Source organism: Cottoperca gobio, chromosome 15, assembly GCF_900634415.1.
Source record: "Cottoperca gobio chromosome 15, fCotGob3.1, whole genome shotgun sequence".
Taxonomy (NCBI): Eukaryota; Metazoa; Chordata; class Actinopteri; order Perciformes; family Bovichtidae; genus Cottoperca; species Cottoperca gobio.
Genome location: NC_041369.1, coordinates 24,079,019 through 24,097,816, shown reverse-complemented (window position 1 = coordinate 24,097,816; position 18,798 = coordinate 24,079,019). Strand labels below are relative to the sequence as shown.

At 39.9% G+C, this 18,798-nt stretch overlaps 3 protein-coding genes across 3 annotated transcripts in view; 1 reads left to right on the top strand and 2 right to left on the bottom strand.

Annotated features, from left to right (window-relative positions):
* LOC115019849 (high-affinity choline transporter 1-like) overlaps positions 1-18,798 on the bottom strand; it is a 70,565-nt gene that overhangs the window by 3,331 nt on the left and 48,436 nt on the right.
* Positions 736-4,683, bottom strand: LOC115019848 (cytochrome c oxidase assembly protein COX20, mitochondrial-like). Its single transcript, XM_029449503.1, has 4 exons — positions 4,525-4,683; positions 3,523-3,637; positions 2,575-2,638; positions 736-2,430 (listed from the first exon to the last, which is right to left on the bottom strand). Exons 1-4 carry the CDS (start codon positions 4,648-4,650, stop codon positions 2,286-2,288), a joined length of 450 nt encoding a protein of 149 aa, XP_029305363.1. The 5' UTR covers positions 4,651-4,683; the 3' UTR covers positions 736-2,285.
* On the top strand, positions 1,352-9,299 carry lhb (luteinizing hormone subunit beta). The gene is made up of 5 exons (XM_029449501.1): positions 1,352-1,516; positions 6,111-6,233; positions 6,856-6,950; positions 8,348-8,466; positions 9,001-9,299. The coding sequence occupies exons 2-5, from the start codon at positions 6,139-6,141 to the stop codon at positions 9,232-9,234; spliced, it is 543 nt and encodes a 180-aa protein (XP_029305361.1). The 5' UTR covers positions 1,352-1,516; positions 6,111-6,138; the 3' UTR covers positions 9,235-9,299.

Below are 18,798 nucleotides of genomic sequence, written 5' to 3'. Positions count from 1 at the left end.
CGTTCCCCGGCCTGGTAAAACCAGGGATGAGAGAATTTGACAGGATTTTCCGGTTCCGTGGGGGCTTCCCCCGGTGCCGCTCCAAATTAAAAGGGATAGAACAGCCAAAAGCAAAAACATACTTGAAATCCCGCGAATCGTGGAGAACCCAACCAGAACAGCGGACTCCCGAGCTCCACGCCACAGGATCAGCTGGGAACGACGGTGTCGTGACGTCACAGGTAAACAGGAAGCCAGACCCGGTGTAGACAGTCAGATACAGTCAAGTGCACAGCTAATGGAGCCAGGAATGAGCTCTTCCCTTCAAGATGAGAAGGAAATTGGACCCATCGAGTTCAATGACGTGTTCCCGGTTCCCGAGTTGAACAGGCTCCAATAGTCCAAGACGAAGAAGTAAACCACACTACTACATGTACGATTAGGATTTAAACGTAGCAGTTGTAATTTGATAGTGTCCGCCAGACAATTTAAATATAATCAGATAAGTTAAATATAATCACTCAAACGTAACAAACATACGGACACAGAAAGACGTGCTGCCATCTTGGTTAGATTATTTTCTCACTTCCGTACAGTGTATGAACCAGTGCAGTTTTTCACTTTGTATGAAAAGTGATACATTGTGCCGCCCTAAAGAAACGCAACCAACGTGTGGATTATTTCACTTCTCTCTTCTGTTTGCACAGTCGGCAACAAATCAAGCCACATTTAAAGGATCCTTGTGAACAACATCCGTCCATGTGATAAGTTTATGTAAAAGAAATGTGCTCCAACAGGCTCCAGACGTTTGTTTCCAAAGAACTAAGTGGTGCATTTATCACCAAGTCAGATGATTTGATAAGAGACTTGAAGAGGCCGTTTCACAGATTTCAGGGTGTGAACTTGTGAACAAGAACATAACTCCTATGCAAACCTTCCCTAAGCAAACTATTTAAATAAGGATAAGATAACCAAATCCTGCATCGCCCATCCTTTCAATCCCAGAGGAGTTCAAGATCCCTTTCAGGCTCTGACTCCACCTCAGCATGGGAACCATCTTACTTCATCTTAAAGGGACATTTCACCCACAACATGAGCATTTGAACTTCTCACCCCGTGTTACCTTGAATTCTTGAAGAAGGCGTTTGATGAAGAATCCAAAAACAGCAAACCGATAGTGTTTACAAACGGTCACACCTTTAATCCAAGTCTAAAACCTTAATATATAAAACACGAGGAATGTTGTAGTTAAGACGTGTTTGTGAAGAAGTGACGCACGACTGGATACATGAGAATTATAAAGCACGAGTTTGTAATGAAGAGCATGACGTGTGTAAATGAGTCTCACAGACAGTGTGTGTAAAACACTGTTGTGTTGCGTCTGCCAGGTGTTACCATGAGTGTGATCCTGAATCTGTCCTACACTGTGAGCATCTGGATCTCTGCTGCGGTGGCCATCACCTACACCCTGATGGGAGGTCTGTACTCTGTGGCCTACACAGACATCATACAGCTCGTCCTCATTTTCATCAGCTTGGTGAGTTATCGCCGCTTCCTGCTGCCTGATTTGTTCCCCGGCGGTCCGAGAGGTGAAGGGATCATGAGAGGGATAGTTTAACGTTTGAGAATACCAGTCTCATGTCCGTGTGTGTTCAAAGCATACGTCGTGTCTCCTTTCTTTATACAGAAATGTAAAAACGTCAATTGGAGGTTTTAGGAGCTGGAACTATTTCTTTATGAACCGTATCCATCCGCTTGTGTCGTAGCATCCTCAGCCAAGAAATAGTTTATATAGATAGGTATAGAGTTATTGTTTGTTCTCATCTTGTTTGCACGGAGTCCCTAAAGTCCCGCAAAAAGTGAGATTTGTCATCCTGCGCGTGCGAGACTTTGGGGCTCCGTAAGGAAACCATTTAAGGAAACCTGCATTGAAGGTCTAATCTTCTCAAAGCAGAGCTGCAGCGCTGCAGAGCTGTCGAACACACACTTTGATGAGGGCTTACCGGACGCTCGGTTTGCACGGTGCAGCTCTATGATGTAGGAAAGAATGATCAGAAATACAACGAAGCATCAGATAACACTTAATATTAAGAGAGAGGACTGAGATGAAAAGCAAAAGAAACATCAACAAGACGTCTCTGATGTTGACTGAGCTCAAATAAGGCAAATATTAATAAGTTCTGAGAAGAAGTTCCCCGCTGAAGTCAGTCTTTTGAAAACAGTGTATGTTGAGCCTTTGAAGCCCCCGACAGCGTCCTCTCTTCTCCTCCCAGTTCTTACAGCGGCAGGATTACAAGCGTCGGAGGTCACGAGGGCCCCGGGGGAGTTTCTGCTCCAGGTTTGATTGTGGGGTCGAGAGCGGTCCCCTCGTACACGACCTTGTTCTTGATGCCATCCTGGATCATCCTCTGCTGCACACGAAGCTTAGCGTTGTTCATCCTGCAGTACAACCTGGAGGGAGACACAGCAGGGTTCATGTTACAAACAGAAGAGGAAGCTGCGGTAAGAACGTACCTGGGTGTTTGTAGAGGACACAATAGTTTCTTTCAATCAGAAGAAAGACGAGGAGAGAGTGATGTCAACATTAAGACCTACCAGGACCCAACAGTGGTGAGCATGAAGCCTGCAAATCCCACGTCAAAAGACCTCTTCACCCGACCTGCAGACAACAGGACAGACTGCTGCTGAGAGCTGAAGGGGTCAACTTAGAATAATAACAATAATAATAATGACTTCAAACTAAACACAAGGGAAGAGGAGACATTGGAACTTGATGCAACTTACTTTTTATTATCTATTGAGCTGCTGACTGTCTTCTATCAAATACTAAAGTGTCCATCTCAGTTTCTAAAAGGTAAATCTTTAAATCATTCACTTTAATATGATATTAAAAGCAGAACTTCTCCATATTTGAGGCTGAAAACGGCATTTTCTGGCATGAAAACAATAACTAACGATTAATCAATTTGTAGAAGAGTTGGTGATGTTTCTGTGAATGTTTTTAGTCCAGAAATAAATCTCTTTTCAAAAGTTTGAATTTCTCTCTAAAATGTGCTAAAGTCCAGACGTAAGACTTTTTCTGCAACAAATTATTTGACATTCCACATTTAACATTCTTTCAGATCTACATATTTCTTAATACTTTTAAAATACAAAGAAACAGAAAGAAATCATCTGTTAAATGAATAAAATCCAGATATTTGCCAAATTGCGTACTTCCCTTTTGTCATCCGGCTTTAAGTGAGTCACTGTAGAATATCTGATCAACGTTTCATGGGAGGTGCTCAGCTCTCATATTTAGGTTGTAGCAACAAAAAAGTCACATATCAATAAGAACTCCCCCTTAGTTTATTACATGATGGACAGACTGTACATGGAGATGGTGATCAACCAACCAATTCATTCTCAAAACCCAGTTCTGGCTGGATGGCTTGTTTAAGATTCTATTTGAAAAACTAATCACATAAAAGAATCACTAAATGAGAAAAGAAAACACACACACACACACTCACACACACACAGACGGACTCAAATAAGACTCACTCGTGGCTATAAAGTGCAGCAGGCCCGCAGCCAGTGAGCCCCCGGCTCCGTGCAGGACGGCTTCTCTGGCACACGGAGTGTTCTGGACATCTAGAATCCCCAGCAGCCTGAAACCCTGAAGCCCAGACAAGACAAAGAGACAGAAGCAGACTGTAAATGTGACTTCTTTTTCCTTAATACATTAAGTTTACAAAGACTCGTATCATCTGTATCCATTTATTTTACACATGACATAACCATGTTATGGGATTTATTGTTTATATGTATACGTATAATGGTATTGTCTAGGCTACATGAAACACTGTGTGTATGTTGTCCAGGGAGAAGCCAAAGCAATGTGAATAGAAAGGTTTTGATGGCATTTAAATGTGCATAACAATAAGACATTTAGATCTCTTGAATTGCGACACTTGATGTATTGTCATAGCTGAATACTATGACTTAAGATGTTAACACATTCATTATAACTGTATATTTGTATTATTGTATTATAACCTGTTTACACTATATGCTTCAATTACACCTGGCAAAACTCCTTTTAATAAAGTAAACGTTTGCAACAGGATGGAAGTAGTTTGTTGAAATCCAGTGCTGTTTGGTGAATAATCTGCAAGCCGAATTTTCCCACAAGAATGTTTTAGGTAAGTGTCTTACTCACCAAGTTTCTTTAAGAACGTTTCGTCTCCGGGCCCAATGTTTCCTTTAATTAACAAATATTTGAATGGAATTTGGTTTGACTAAATCACTTCTGCTTGGTAGCTAGCTGGCTCTAAAGTACTGGCCTAACGTTAATGTAGCCTAATAGCTCGGTTTAGCTACGATACTTGAATTTACCACATGTTCATTTAAGATCATTTACAGTTAATTTATTGTACATGAGTACCTGGGAGAACTGTATGATTGAGGCTATCCGTTTCTAAACATTAACCGCTGTTGTTGACCTTCTAAAAACGCCTCTCTCATTTAAAATGCTTACAAAGTGCAGTTACAGGAGTGGCTGACCTTGTTCTTGCTCTCCTGCTCTTCTCCTGCCATTGCACCACTGTGCTTGTCTTCTTGTGTAAAGTTTACACTGAATTTACCTCGAGAAAAACTGTCATGTAACAAACCATATTGGTTTCCGCGCATGCGCTGTATCTACGAGATTGGTCCGTCCGCTGTTAATCGCCGACTAGAAATGAGCAAACGTCAAATGTATAGTTCCGGATTTTAATGGTTCGTCTAAAACTTTTATCTTTTGAAAAAAGAAACTATTTAAAAGGAAAAGAAAATAGTTAGGATTATGCTTACTATTTGGCAATAACGCATTTGTGTATGTATGTGTGTGTGTGTGTGTGTGTGTGTGTGTGTGTGTGTGTGTGTGTGTGTGTGTGTGTGTGTGTGTGTGTTTGTGGTTCCTATTTATTTAGTTTTTTGGTGTTATTTAATTATTATGAAATTATTATTTCATTTTTATTTGTTTTTTTTAGTTGTGCAAACCACATTTCCACTCTGGGATCTACCAAGTTTTACACAGTGATCCAGACAATAGATGTGGGAAAGAAACAGCCAATGTCATTTGAAATCCTGAGGTTACATTTTGGATGTCTGATAAGTTGTCGCAAACACGGAAACTGAAACATACTGTATCATCTTAATCTATTAAAAACAACAACCTTCATTGTCTGAATGACAGGAACAAAGATACAAATGAAGCACGGAGGAAGTCAGCGTGTCACAGTGATCCCACACTGATAAAACAGGATTATGTCACCGGCAGCAGCAGATTATACCTGACAACCAAACTCTGACCACACATTAAGGTTTCCACAACAGGCTCTTCTGACAAATACAATAATAGTTTATAGCAGTCCGTAGGTTATAGATTCAAACTGGAGATTTAAATACACTTTTTGAAAGCTAATGTTCCATTGTACAATAATGTTAGACAAATATGGAACATCAAAACAGCAGAGTCCACACAACAAAAGGGCCTTTTTGTTTTTGAACCGTTGAGCGCATGCACCTGAGACAGCATTCCTGACCATGTGTTGAACTATAAAGTTCAAGTTGTCATACTGGAGTTAAACCAGGAGTCCTAACCATGAGACCATATGGTGGAAAAATATTTACTGTAAGTACATCAGCATCAGATCCATTATTATGATGGACATGGACACTTTTATATTACATTATAAATGTCATTTTGCAGACATTCTGCTTTGCCCCTTTTCTGTGTAATAAGATACTGAGCATGAGCAGTTCTCAGTGTCTTACCCATAAAGACACTATAATTAAATCTAGGTTTCATTTAACAAAGAGGGATAAAGTGCCACACTGTTAGACACACACCAATTACTGCTAACAATACGCAGGTAGTGTGAAAGGAACTGGTCGAGCAGCAGCACAAACAACCTTTACATACAGAGAACATATCAGTAATCCTTTATTTTGTCCCACAGCGGGGACATTTACAGACATGAACCTACGACTGCTCCTTCTAATACTATATAATCCTGGCAGAGTAACAGGATGTAAAAGTGATCGGAGAGACTAATCCCCCGGTTAAATCAAGATTAAAACTCTACCATGTTCCCATCTTTTAACAGAAACTGGTAACCAGGGTTGACATCCAATATGAACATGTTTTTCCCTGGACACCAGCGTCCTCGGTGCCGTATAAAGACTGAAGAGGACACTCGGCTCAGCACACAGCTGGAGACGCAAGAGAGGTGAGACACCAACAACCACCATGTATTCAATGTGTTTTTTGTATTTGATTTAAATGTGGATAAAGTGCTGTAAATAATTTCAGTAAATAATATTGCCTGTGTCATAAAACTCTTTTTTTCTGATTATGATGTTATGATGAACAACTGAGGTCAAGAAATATCTCTAATAGAAAAGCAGGTATTAGAATAAGATATATAAAGTTTACATAAATGACTTTATTAGTGGAGACGTTGAACAATATCACCATGATACTTCCCAGTTCATTACTTTAACTGAGACAATTCTTTTTTGTATTACAAGTTTCCAAAATGTTATGTTTAAATATGCAATAAGCTCGTTTTTGGTGAATAAATCTACAGTTACAAATGGACAAAGTTAGTAGAACAAACCCCTTAATGTCTATTTTAAATGTTCTCTTTTCACTAGTCTGAAAGAAGTTTTGTTCGGGAAGAAAAATATCCCAAAACTCCCAAAAAGAACCAGTGCATAAGAAATGTTTTGTCTCGCTATAAAAATACTTTATTGATGCTTTATCTTTTTACTTTTACAAGAAGCCACGAAGACTGCAGTTATTAATGTAATGCAACCGTCATTAATCGACTCACCTTTAACTTCCTGCAGGATCATGGCTGTACAGGTCAGGAGAGCGACGTTCCCCTTGATGTTGAGTTTGTTTTTGGGAGCCTCATCTTACATTTGGCCCCTGGCTCCTGCAGGTAACTTAGACAAGTTTTAATTATATATATATATATATATATATATATATATATATATATATATATTATATCGATCTGAGTTTTTATTTCCAAATTACAGAAACATTTTACTGTTAAAAATCAGCTTGTTTTTACTGGAAAGGAAGTTCTGCAGAGAGTTCACTGTGTAATCTGTGAGGAAATCTGTCTTTAAAAGTCAAATTCAGTTGTTTCTGTTCTCTGAATCCTCGAGACCAAAGGGGGGGGGGACCTTTTTCCTATCAAGGGCTATTCTTTTTTTACAACATCCTTCGAGGACCGTACTAATTATTGAACTCATAACCTCTGTAAAATTAATTTCACTTTTCTTTTATGCTGTGCATAAAAGCAACTTTTGTATCCATGTATCTTCTGTTTTATCAGAAATCCTTTATTAGTCCCACAACGGGGAAATGTTTCTCGTCACAGCAGAAGAACACATGAAGTAAAAAGGCAGTACACAATAATTAAATAGAATAAAACATAATATAAGTACCAAGTGATATAAATAAAGTGAGTATTGCACATGGCAGTGATAACTGCACAGCAGTGGTGCAACAGTCTGTTCTTGGTGGGGGGGTCTACCTCTCTATCTGTCCATGTTTGTATGTTCCGCTCTGCAGAGAGCTGCTTGTTGGGTCAAACTCCACCGAAGAGCGTTAACTTTATCCAAACACTCGTCCTCTCAGCTCGTGCAGTTCGGCATGTCTCGTGCAGTAATGACGCTCAAGATTATTTTTCATCATCACAAACTAGACACACTGGCCTTTAACTTCCACATAGAAATAATCGTTCGTCCATTTCTCCTGGAAAGTGCGACATTCCGCGTCCAGCTTTCTCTGTTTCACACTCGCCATGCTGCGTTCACTGACGTCAATAGTCTCGTTTAAAATTGAAGTTTTTGACATGACGTGACCACGTGATGACACGTTCCGCTCGTGTTGTGTTCAAGGACCCTGACCTTGGCCAGGAAAAACAGTCAGTCGGCCCGGAGGCCGGAGGTTCCCAACCCCTGCTCAAGATCCACCTTTATGTTCATGGTTAAGTTGGATAAAGTCATTTAGCAAGTAGTTAGGAAGTGGAGGTTTACGCAAAAATTGAAGTTTTGGTTTTGATAAAAGAAAAGCAAATATAATAAACTAACTTTAATAAAATGCAGGGGAATATGGAATATGGTTATACTTTTCTCTAAATGTGAAGTACATAGCTTTGTCTGAATGAGTAGATCAGTACATAATACACACAAAGAGGAAGTGACACTTCAGTGATGAGCAATGTGATGACACAGCTGTTAGCACAGATGTTTCCCATCTGGCCAGAAAACAAAGAGTTACAGTATGTGACTAGTTGTTCTTAACTGCAACATCCTCCATCACCAGCGTCCTTCCAGCTGCCGCCCTGCCAGCTCATTAACCAGACGGTGTCTCTGGAAAAGGAAGGCTGTCCCAAGTGTCACCAAGTGGAAACAACCATCTGCAGTGGTCACTGCATCACCAAGGTATGGTGGGAAAAGTTCAAAGATTTGACTTATATTCCAAATATCAAAGTGAGCTATTTGCTTAATGCACTGAACGTTAATGCAACCTAAATGTAACTCTTAGATTTATTCGTTTGAATCCAGTTCAAGACAGCTTTGTGTGTCAACATGTGGGAGACATTGTGAGAAATGTGAGGTGCAATAATTTAATCTTTTATTGAATTTGAATAGTTATAATCCACATCCTACATTTTTAAACCCACAACATTGTATGTGCAATTAAAATACAGTATGTGTATATTTGCAAATTTGCTTTGTATGTTTATGGAAAGGACTTTGGTTTGTGGACAGTGAAATGTTTGTGGCTTATTGTAAGATAAGTATTAAAGTACAATAAAAACCTCCATAGCATGCACAACATCAGGACCCTGAAACCAAAGGAGCTACATGGAATAAATCTTAATCTTTCATTTGACCTTTACATTCCTAATTAACAGCACTGTGGCGTTGTTCTTGGGTGAATGAACACACCGTGTCATATTTGCTTCCCTGCAGGACCCGGTCATCAAGTTACCGTTCAACTACGTGTACCAGCACGTGTGCACGTACCGGGACTTACACTACAAGACATTTGAGCTTCCTGACTGTCCTTCCGGCGTGGACCCGACCGTCACCTACCCCGTGGCTTTGAGCTGCCACTGCGGCCGCTGCACCATGGACACATCTGACTGCACCTTCGAGAGCCTGCAGCCCAACTTCTGCATGAATGACGTACCCTTCTACTACTAGTCTCACGTGCAGCAATAGCAGCATAAAGACGAAGCTGTGTAAATAAAGATTGTTTCATTTATCAATTGTGTTTTTTATTTCCTGTGCAATTACACTAGAAACAAACCCACATTGAACATTTCTTGGATTTTCCGTAAAGATGAAGGCAGTTACTAAACCTGAGGTTTCCAGCACGCGCCGCTCTAATGTGTGTTACATCACACAACACATCTAAGACCTGATCTCTCTTTGAGGACATGGTGTGTGTGTGTTTTAATGAAACAGTGTTAAAACAGATTACGTTTATTATTGGGGTTATAAATTAAGTGCATTGAGTTTTTCTGTAATAAATTGCAGAATTGTAGAAGTAACTGCACAGTGAAAATTAAGACGGCTGTTTTGGTGATTTGCAGTTGAAAAGCTTCGTAGATTATTACAGTACGGTTTAGTTAAATTTGAGCATTTTCAACAGCATTTCACTGATGTGTGCATGCCTATTACACCTGCATCAAACAGGAATACAATAAAGTTTAGTCAAACATTAAGTATTAACACAAATATCAAACCAAACATTGTTTATGTAGCGTCTTACACTTAACAATGGTTGACCATAAGACACATAAATATAGATAATCAAGGGATTTAAGGGACATTAAGTATACTTCTTAGCCTTGTCACAAACTGTCCCGTTGTCATTCATGTTACGTGTTTGTTACCTGCCTGCGGTGCCTGTCGTGCCTGTCAGACACAGAAGCCCCTCACCACATCACACCACAAGATGGCAGACTGAGGCAGAGCCCGATGATGGACCCCAGGTGTCCAACCCCCTCTCGATATGGGAAACCAGGTGACATTTATTCCCACTTTGATGCTGCAGTTTTCAAACTCCTCTCTGAATACACAAACAAGAATGCAGCCAAAAGCCTGGAGAGAGGGAGAAAGTTCATCTGGACTGAAATAACTCCAGAAGAAATGAAGAAGTCCACAGGCATGTTGCTGTACATGTCAGTGTTGGACCTGCACAAAGATGAGCAACTTTTGGTGTAAGCAAACCATTTTCAATGTGTCATTCCCTGCCACTGTCATGTCCCCAGACTGTACAGGACAGTTCATGGCCATTTGATCTAATCTTCATATGAGTGACCCAGAGAAAACAAGGAGCAACAGGAACATTCACTGGCAGTACCACCAAGACCTCTGCATGTGAAGGTACACTCAGAGAGGAGAGAATTACCCTGTGTGGGGAAAAACGCCTGGACATATTTTCCATTTTATGGCCTGTTTTTGCAGATGTAAGAGTAAAAGACTCAAAACTTTTACTGGAAATAGTTGTATACATTTCAAACTTCAAATGTAACATATTAAATCTCTTATTCATGTACAATTGCAATGTTTTTTGTTCACTAAACCACTAAACTCAAATTTCTGCTTTTGTGTTTCTCTTCATTTTAAACTGTTATTACACTCTCATAACATGCAACAAATTGTAAATGACTGCCAGATATGGAAAGGTCCAGGTATTGTTGGAAAATGGGCAAAAGCACTTACTCACAGGACATTTTCTCACCTTTTTATAGTCAAAATAGTAAAAAAGGTCCAGGCGAAAATGTTGAGGCTTTTTAGGCTTAGGTGTGAAAGGGTTAAAGGCTCACTTTTGGTTATAATCTTCGTCTGATTCGCTGCATTTGGGTCCTCCCCTGTCCTGAACCGTGACACAAACTGGCTCAGTAGATGTGACAAGGTGGGAGTCCACCATAGATATAAACAACACATTCTAATTCATTCAAACTAAAGTTAGCTAACAAACAAGTGGTAGTGGAACAACATCAGCAATGGAAGCATTGCATGGATGTGCACGATGTTGATGCCCACTTGCAGCCATAGAAGTAATCAACATCCTGGTGATCTCAAATGTGCACATTTATTCCCTTGATTGCATTTGATTGGTCTTAGTATTTCATTTCATGCATTTCATCAAATAAAACTATCTGAATTCATTTTATTACTTATGTTTAAAAATGTAATTCTAATACTTTTCTTTGCATTAAAAGCACTTTGAATTAACTGTGCGATGTGATCAGCTGTTGCGTAATACCTGCTCTGAATCACTTCCTAAAAATCTGCCTCGCACTAAAACACTAAAAGTACTTAGTCATTCAAAAAGTTTAGATTTCGTTGTATAAAAAATAACAAACACAGTTTTGATTGACATACTTTAATTATAATTAAAAAGTAAACAACTAAATTAATATATGTAGGAGAAGAAAAAACAAAGTAAAAAGTCCAAAAGACTCTTTCTGTGTTAAACTTACACAAAACAATCACAATAAAGGAACAAGACAGCGCACAGCTATAATGCTAATATTTCATTTGCTTCTGTGATTAAAAGACAATAATAAAAGACGTACAGCTAGCAAACCAATAAAAACATATTTCATTAACATTTGTTGAAGCATCAAAGTAAAGCAGAGCAAGTTTCCCAAAACATTTCCAAAGCAACCAGAACGTGAGGACAAGGCTTGTGTATCTACAGTTATGTGAGTTATCAAATCATTCTCACTCCCAACTCGTCAAATACAAACGTCTCGGTCAGTTTGCACACGTCAGGACGGCGTGTCAGTCTCCGCACGTTACATGCATAGTGTGTCTTTTCAAAATAAAATCCCAACGTACGTTTTCTTCCACTTTAAAGTTGACTTGGTTAGATTTACGCAACAAAACTCTTTGGTTAGGCTTCGGAAGAGATTAGCATTTGGGTTGACGGTCTAAAATAAATGAACGCGTTAAAAATATTAACGCAGATTAATCACGCTCCTAGATGCCCCTGACTTTTGTTCCGCCAGCATCCCCCCCCCCTCCCCGTCACAACTCACTTTTCAAATTGACAGGTGCTCTTTTATTACAAGTTTGTTTACACATTTCAAGTGTTGGTATTTGAAGAGTTGGGATTGAGATGACAGTCTTGTTTCTATCCTTTCTATTCGACTGCATATCTCCTTGTATTTTCTCTGACTGTGCACATCACTCATACTGCTGAACTGCTGCTATCATTGCTGTCCATTCTGCAACAACACACAGAGGCCAGCAGCTTGTCTATGGTCCCTTTCCTCATGAGAACATACAGAACTAAGTCTGCGAGAGGACTCAACCGAAGAAGCAAAGAAGACAGGTGGGTGAAGGTAATGTCACATTTGATTCCATCTGCCAACAACCAAATGATGTAGGGCAGGAACAGCAGCGTGTAAATAAGAAGCACAAGGACCAACATTCCTACAATTCGTCGTTTTTCGTCAGCGGGGACTGAGATGGAAGCGGACAGGGCTCTGAGGGTCCCACTGAGGAAGAATATGAGTAGTGGGAGGGGAAGGAGGAAAAAGGCAGCGGGGGTTGTATTTAGGCCAAATGCAATAACCAAGGATAAGGACGTGAGTAAATAGACAACTGGAAGGATCCAAATCACAACACAGACCACCACAGATATCTTGATACTTCGTCTGAAGCGGTACCACAGTGGGTGGGCGATAACTAAATACCTGTAATACAAGAGAGACACAGCTTCAGAATCTTTAGTGATATAACGGTCACAGAAGTACTGCACACATTCTGCATAGACAGACAGCTACCTTTCCAGACCGATAGACACCATGAAGCAAACACTGGCCATCAGACACCAGTAGTAAATAATAATTGAGGTGATAGATGTCACCAATTGTCCGGATAGGTCGCACCACCAAGACGATCATGCAGCAGAGCTGAATGAGGTCGGAAATGAGAAGGTTCATGACGTAAGATCGGAGCAACATGATCCTTTTGCACCTGCAGGAAGACATCAGTAGAAGAAAAGAAAGCAGCTGTAAACATGTTCTGACCCATGATCTGCAGGGTCCAATCAGCTTCATGCACATTTTAATTATAGACTGAATTAGTACCGTAAATGTAGAGGTCAATAAAACACATCATCCCAGCCCCCTGACACCACTTCAAGATCTTACACAGACAGATACAGAGAAGAGCAGCCAGAGAGCACAGACCTCCAACATCCTTACCAATCATTTTGAGCAAAGATGTTCGCATTAGCTTTTGAGTGAAGTCATATTAGATTAGTCCAATGTGTCCAAGAAGGGCTAACATGCTAGCATCTGATCCGCTGAAAGGGAGGAGGCTAAAGTTTTCATGCCGAGTACACCCGGACCCTCAAATTAATATGAAGCCTATGCAATTGGTACATACCAGAAAATAAATAGCAAAGATGGCCGTGAGGGTCAAAGGAAGGCTGATACAAATGATTATGCACGTCACTACATATGAGATGAATCCAGTTTGTCCACTATATTCGTAGTTGCTGGAAGGTGTCCAGTCATAGTCATCAGAGATGTTCCAGGATGTCTCGCTGCTAATGTTCAAACAGTATAAGTCCATGTAGGAACTGTCCATTCTTCAGAGTGAAAGCCTGTTTATGAGATCAGATTGTAGAAGTTAGTATGTTGTTTAATATTTACCGAAGATTGTTATGGTATCAAACATTTCCAATATTTGTTACATTATCTGCTAATAATATGCAATTAAATGATACAGTTTCACATAGTGCAACATGTTCTGGTGAAGCAGGGGCGGAGCCTGACGTTCACGCACCATTAGAGATGTTAGATGTTAGAAACATGACAGTTGAAAAGGATAAACCATGATGCTGCAGAGCCCGTTTAGTGTCTAACTTTTCTATAACTTTCTTCATCACTGAGTCTAAAACACAACAAATGTTGAGGATGATCATTTTCTCTCCTGACCTCTACAAAGAGGCAAAATATGTCTGTTACAGTTTTTAAGTTACATAACATTGGTTGGGTAGGAATTTAGTGCATTACTTTTAAACCTTTTGGTATACTATACTGGAGTAAAGATTACAGAATCAATGTTTATTAATGCCCCTGGTGCTCATGGGAGGTCTGTACTGCAGTCACAGAACATCGTCCAGTGTTTCAGGCATTTAAAGTAATGTTTAATATTACCCGTCTTGAGTTGCATAACATACCATCAATAATCATATTTACAACACACACCGCTCTTTTGCATATCTCTGCAAACTGCAAATATAAATACCTCTCAGTGGATTAATATTTGCACATAATCTAAAGTAATTACACAACAGTTAATATAATAACAATAATAACAATAAGAATAAGAATAATGACAAGCAAGTTCTAGATATCTGGACTCCTTTCCTAATATGTCTAAAGAGTAGTACTACTTTTTATTTAATTGCTTTCATTAAAAATACTTATTTTCCCCATGTTTTTTAAAAACCCAAATGAAATAAAACATCAGGGGTTTAAAACACAGTAGTCTGTGCACCTGCGGGCTGCTTGTTAAATGCTGCATATTTATTTGCATGACTGTTGCAGTTTCTTTATCCTTTTTCTTTTAAACTATATAATATAATGGAGCAAAATGTACCTTTGAAAGCTACAACACACGACCTGGATGAGTTCCTGACAGCAAGGAGATGTCTTGTCCTCTGCAATCAAACAGTCTAGAATAAATATGATTACATGCAGTGGGTTGATGATAATCTTCACTTCCTCTTTTAAAGGAAGAAAGAAAAAATGAGTAAGGCCTAAATATGCATTAGCGTGTGAGGGACTGGGGCAGATAAAACTCCACGTTAAGTCCGTATGTTTAAGGTTTTCGATTTCGATTTATGTGAAATCTAATCTTGCTGCTCAGGTCATCCTCTCCAAATCTGCTATTAAGCATTTGGAAATCCTAGCACTAAGCATTGATTTATCTGGCGATCTGCTTTTAACTGTTGTTGGTTGCTATAGGCCCCCTTCTGCTCCCAATGCCACATTATTCTCGCTAATGCAGATTTTATCTCAACTACATTGTAAGGAAATCATCCTGGTAGGTGATTTTTACTTATTTTTACTTTGTCTGTCTCTTAACTTTACACAAGTCATTGAAAGTCCCACACATCTTAACACCAGGTGTCTAAAAATATCATCTCTTATCGATCTTTTAATTACTAATAAGCCCCATAAATATATTGCAACCAGGGTCTTTGCTAATGACCTAAGTGACAACTGTTTAGTTGGTGCTATTCGGGATACCAAAATCCCCCGTACTAAGCCCTGTGTTGTCCTGAAAATAAATCTTAAGCACTTTATAAAGCAAGCCTTTTTTCATGACTTAGTTCATTTTAAATGGGATCGTCTTTTATTATTATAAAACATCAGGGTTTTAAACACAGTAGTCTGTGCACCTGCAGGCTGCTTGTTAAATGCTGCATATTTATTTGCATGACTGTTGCAGTTTCTTTATCCTTTTCTTTTAAACTATATAATATAATGGAGCAAAATGTACCTTTGAAAGCTGCAACACACGACCTGGATGAGTTCCTGACAGCAAGGAGATGTCTTGTCCTCTACAATCAAACAGTCTAGAATAAATATGATTACATGCAGTGGGTTGATGATAATCTTCACTTCCTCTTTTAAAGGAAGAAAGAAAAAATGAGTAAGGCCTAAATATGCATTAGCGTGTGAGGGACTGGGGCAGATAAAACTCCACGTTAAGTCCGTATGTTTAAGGTTTTCAGTTTTGAGTCAGCAGTAGTTGAGCTTGTTGCAGCTTTAATACTTGAACATTAATATGCTCTTGTACATATCCAGAGCAGCCCCCAGCTGAAAATACTTTCCTGTGTGCATGAGATGGACTTCAGAAAGATTTGGGGGAGAAACTTTAAAGTCAGAGGTTCTTTAACAAATCTAAATCTGCTGTCGTTGTCTCCACACAGTGAGTAATGACACACAGTACTGTCAGAATCAGAAGTCCTTCATTAGTCCCACAACGGGGAGATTTACCTTGTTACAGCAAGAGAACAAGAAAGTAAAGTGGCGAGTACACAATAATTAAATAGAGTAAATGATCTAAATGATCTATGAACACAAAAGGCCTATTTCTCTCAAATATTGTTCACACAATTTTTTAATCTGTGTTAGTGAGCATGATTACTGCACAGGTGTGCCTTAGGCTGGTCACAATAAAAGGCCACTCTAACATGTGCAGTTTTATCTTGAACAGAGACATTTAGGCACTGAACAGGGGGGGTCAGAAAACACAAAAATAAATATATAAACGAACAAACGAAAAAAGAAGGGAGGATAAGGAGAAGAGACGGTCAGTGGCTGAAGGCCGTGTTGAGTCTTAAGTGATGATTTGAATGTGGTGAGTGAGGAGGAGTCTCTGATGGTTTGAGGATGGTCCAGAGGGTGGGAGCAGCAATGGAGAAGGCTCTGTCTCCCCAGGATCTGAGCTTGGTCCGGATGGGGGGGGACAGGAGGTTAGCAGCAGCAGAGCGGAGGGTGGGGGTGTGTCTGTGGAGGTCAGTCAGGTAGTAGGGGGTCAGTTTATGAGGGCTTTGTAGGTGATGAGGAGGATCTTGTACTGGATTCTCTGGGGGATGGGGAGCCAGTGGAGCTTGTAGAGGACGGGGTGATGTGGTCACGGATCCGGGAGTGGGTGAGAAGATGGGCAGCGGAGTGTGTTGGAGTTTATTGATGATTTTTGCGGGTGAGCCATAGAGGAGGCTGTTACAGTAGTCCAGATGGGAGGTGATGAAGGCATGGATGAGGATTTCTGCAGCTGTGGAGGAGAGGGATGAACGGAGACGGGCGATGTTTTTAAGATGGAAGAAGGCTCAAATAAGAGGGTTTGGTCAAAGATGATGCCAAGATTCCGGATGTGAGGGGAGCTGGAAACTGAGGAAAACCGTCAATGTCGAGGGTGAGGTTATGGGTGCATTGTAGCGCCTTGAGATTGCTTTTAGCTAGGAAAGGCGCTTTACAAATATAATTCATTATTATAATTATTATTACATCTGACTAAACAGCCTTAAATAACTTAAAATGATTTAAGCTTGTATCAATCCTTATATGGATATTTATTTATTGTATAGTATGATGATGATACGATGAATTACTAAAATGAAGTATGGATTTAGTTTACTCTCAACCTCTGCAGTGAGGACATGTCAGCAGGTATTGACCTCTCTAATAAACACAACAAGCTGTAGTTCTCCAGTAAATGTCACTTACATTTCTGTATTATAAGAACTGGATAACGGCCTTAAAGATGGCGCCTAATCAGTCCAATGAAAATTGATCACATGGTGCATATGAGTTTCCTAGCAACCGGATTTACTTCCTGGTTATGCAGCCCACTGAACATGTGCAGTAGTATTTTCCCCCACTGGCCATAGACTTTACATTGTGGCGCATCAAAGATTTTAAAATCACGTTTTACAAATATAAAACCTCTAGGGATCAAACATTGAGAAGAGAACAGTTATAATCAACCTTGTTTTATAAACCTTTTACAACCGTGCTCTATATGGGAACTGCTTTTCAGGTATCAGATTAGAATCTGAAAAGGAACAGAATCAATATATCTTAACACATGGTCAAAGATGTAAAAGCAATAACTTTAATATATGTTACAAACATCATAAAAACATTCAGTTAAAAGATCGAAAGCTGTCAAATGACAGCGTCAAATTGCTAAACTGTCAATGAACAGATGACATCACTGATCCCCTGCAGCAGCTTCCTGCTTTTCTGTGTTAGCTATATGCTATATGCTATATCAGGGGTCGGGAACCTTTTTGGCTGGGAGAGCCATAAAAGCCAAATCTTTTTTAATGTATTTCCTTGAGAGCCATATATTTAATAAAATTGAATGCAACTTTATGCGTGCATTTTTTAAGTATAACACGTCTCCGAGTACTAAAGCGCTATCAGTGTTTCATTGAACAGGTGTTCTTTTATTAAATAACTAAACGCTTATGTTATTTATTTAATTTATGTGCACGTTTCAGTGTTTACTGCACAGGTGTCAAACTCAAGGCAATTATATCCGGTCCGCGAGAAAATATCAGATGTCTGTCATAACTGGCCCACCGGTTTTGGTCATTAAATCAATGCATGGCACAACCACGGGGAAATACATATTGAGGAAGTATCTAAATGTGTCAATGAAATGAAACTGCCCCGGATAAAACTGACGGGACTGACGACAGATTGGAGCACCTGCGATGCGGTGAAAAGAGCGGATTAGTGGGCAGGATGCGGGAGAAGATGCAGCTGACTGTGTATCACTGCATCATACACCAGGAAGCGCTGTGTTGTAAAGCGCTGGAGATGGAACATGTAATAGCACCGGGACACAGACAGAAAACTTTATGAGAGTCAATTTAAGTCCTTTTCTGAACATGGCAGTGCGATGGCTGAGTCGAGGGAAAGTGCTGAATAGATTTTTCAAGTTGCGTGAGGAAATCTGTCAGTTTTTGGAACGCAAAGGGAAACACACCACAGATCTCTGGGACGAAAAGTGGCGATGTGAGCTGGCCTTTATGTGCGACATAACCAAGCATCTCATTGTTAAACCTGCAGCTTCAGGGCCGTGTGATCACGGACATGTATGATGCCAAGCTGCCTGTGGGAGACTCTGATGCAGCAAGGAAACTTTGGTCACTACGTGTTTCCAAACACTGACAAACCATCTCCATCGCTGTGTTCCCAACCGTGCATTCTG

Bases quoted from the DNA above. Each gene is read 5' to 3' on its own strand.
- LOC115019848 (XM_029449503.1), bottom strand. From the start codon at position 4,650: ATGCGCGGAAACCAATATGGTTTGTTACATGACAGTTTTTCTCGAGGT. The intron at 3,638-4,524 runs GTCAGCCACTCC...TCTGGGCTTCAG, and splicing joins AGCAGGAGAGCAAGAACAAG to GGTTTCAGGCTGCTGGGGAT. The intron at 2,639-3,522 runs GTGAGTCTTATT...TGTTGTCTGCAG, and splicing joins GCTGCACTTTATAGCCACGA to GTCGGGTGAAGAGGTCTTTT.
- lhb (XM_029449501.1), top strand. From the start codon at position 6,139: ATGAACATGTTTTTCCCTGGACACCAGCGTCCTCGGTGCCGTATAAAG. The intron at 6,234-6,855 runs GTGAGACACCAA...AACTTCCTGCAG, and splicing joins CAGCTGGAGACGCAAGAGAG to GATCATGGCTGTACAGGTCA. The intron at 6,951-8,347 runs GTAACTTAGACA...CTCCATCACCAG, and splicing joins TTGGCCCCTGGCTCCTGCAG to CGTCCTTCCAGCTGCCGCCC.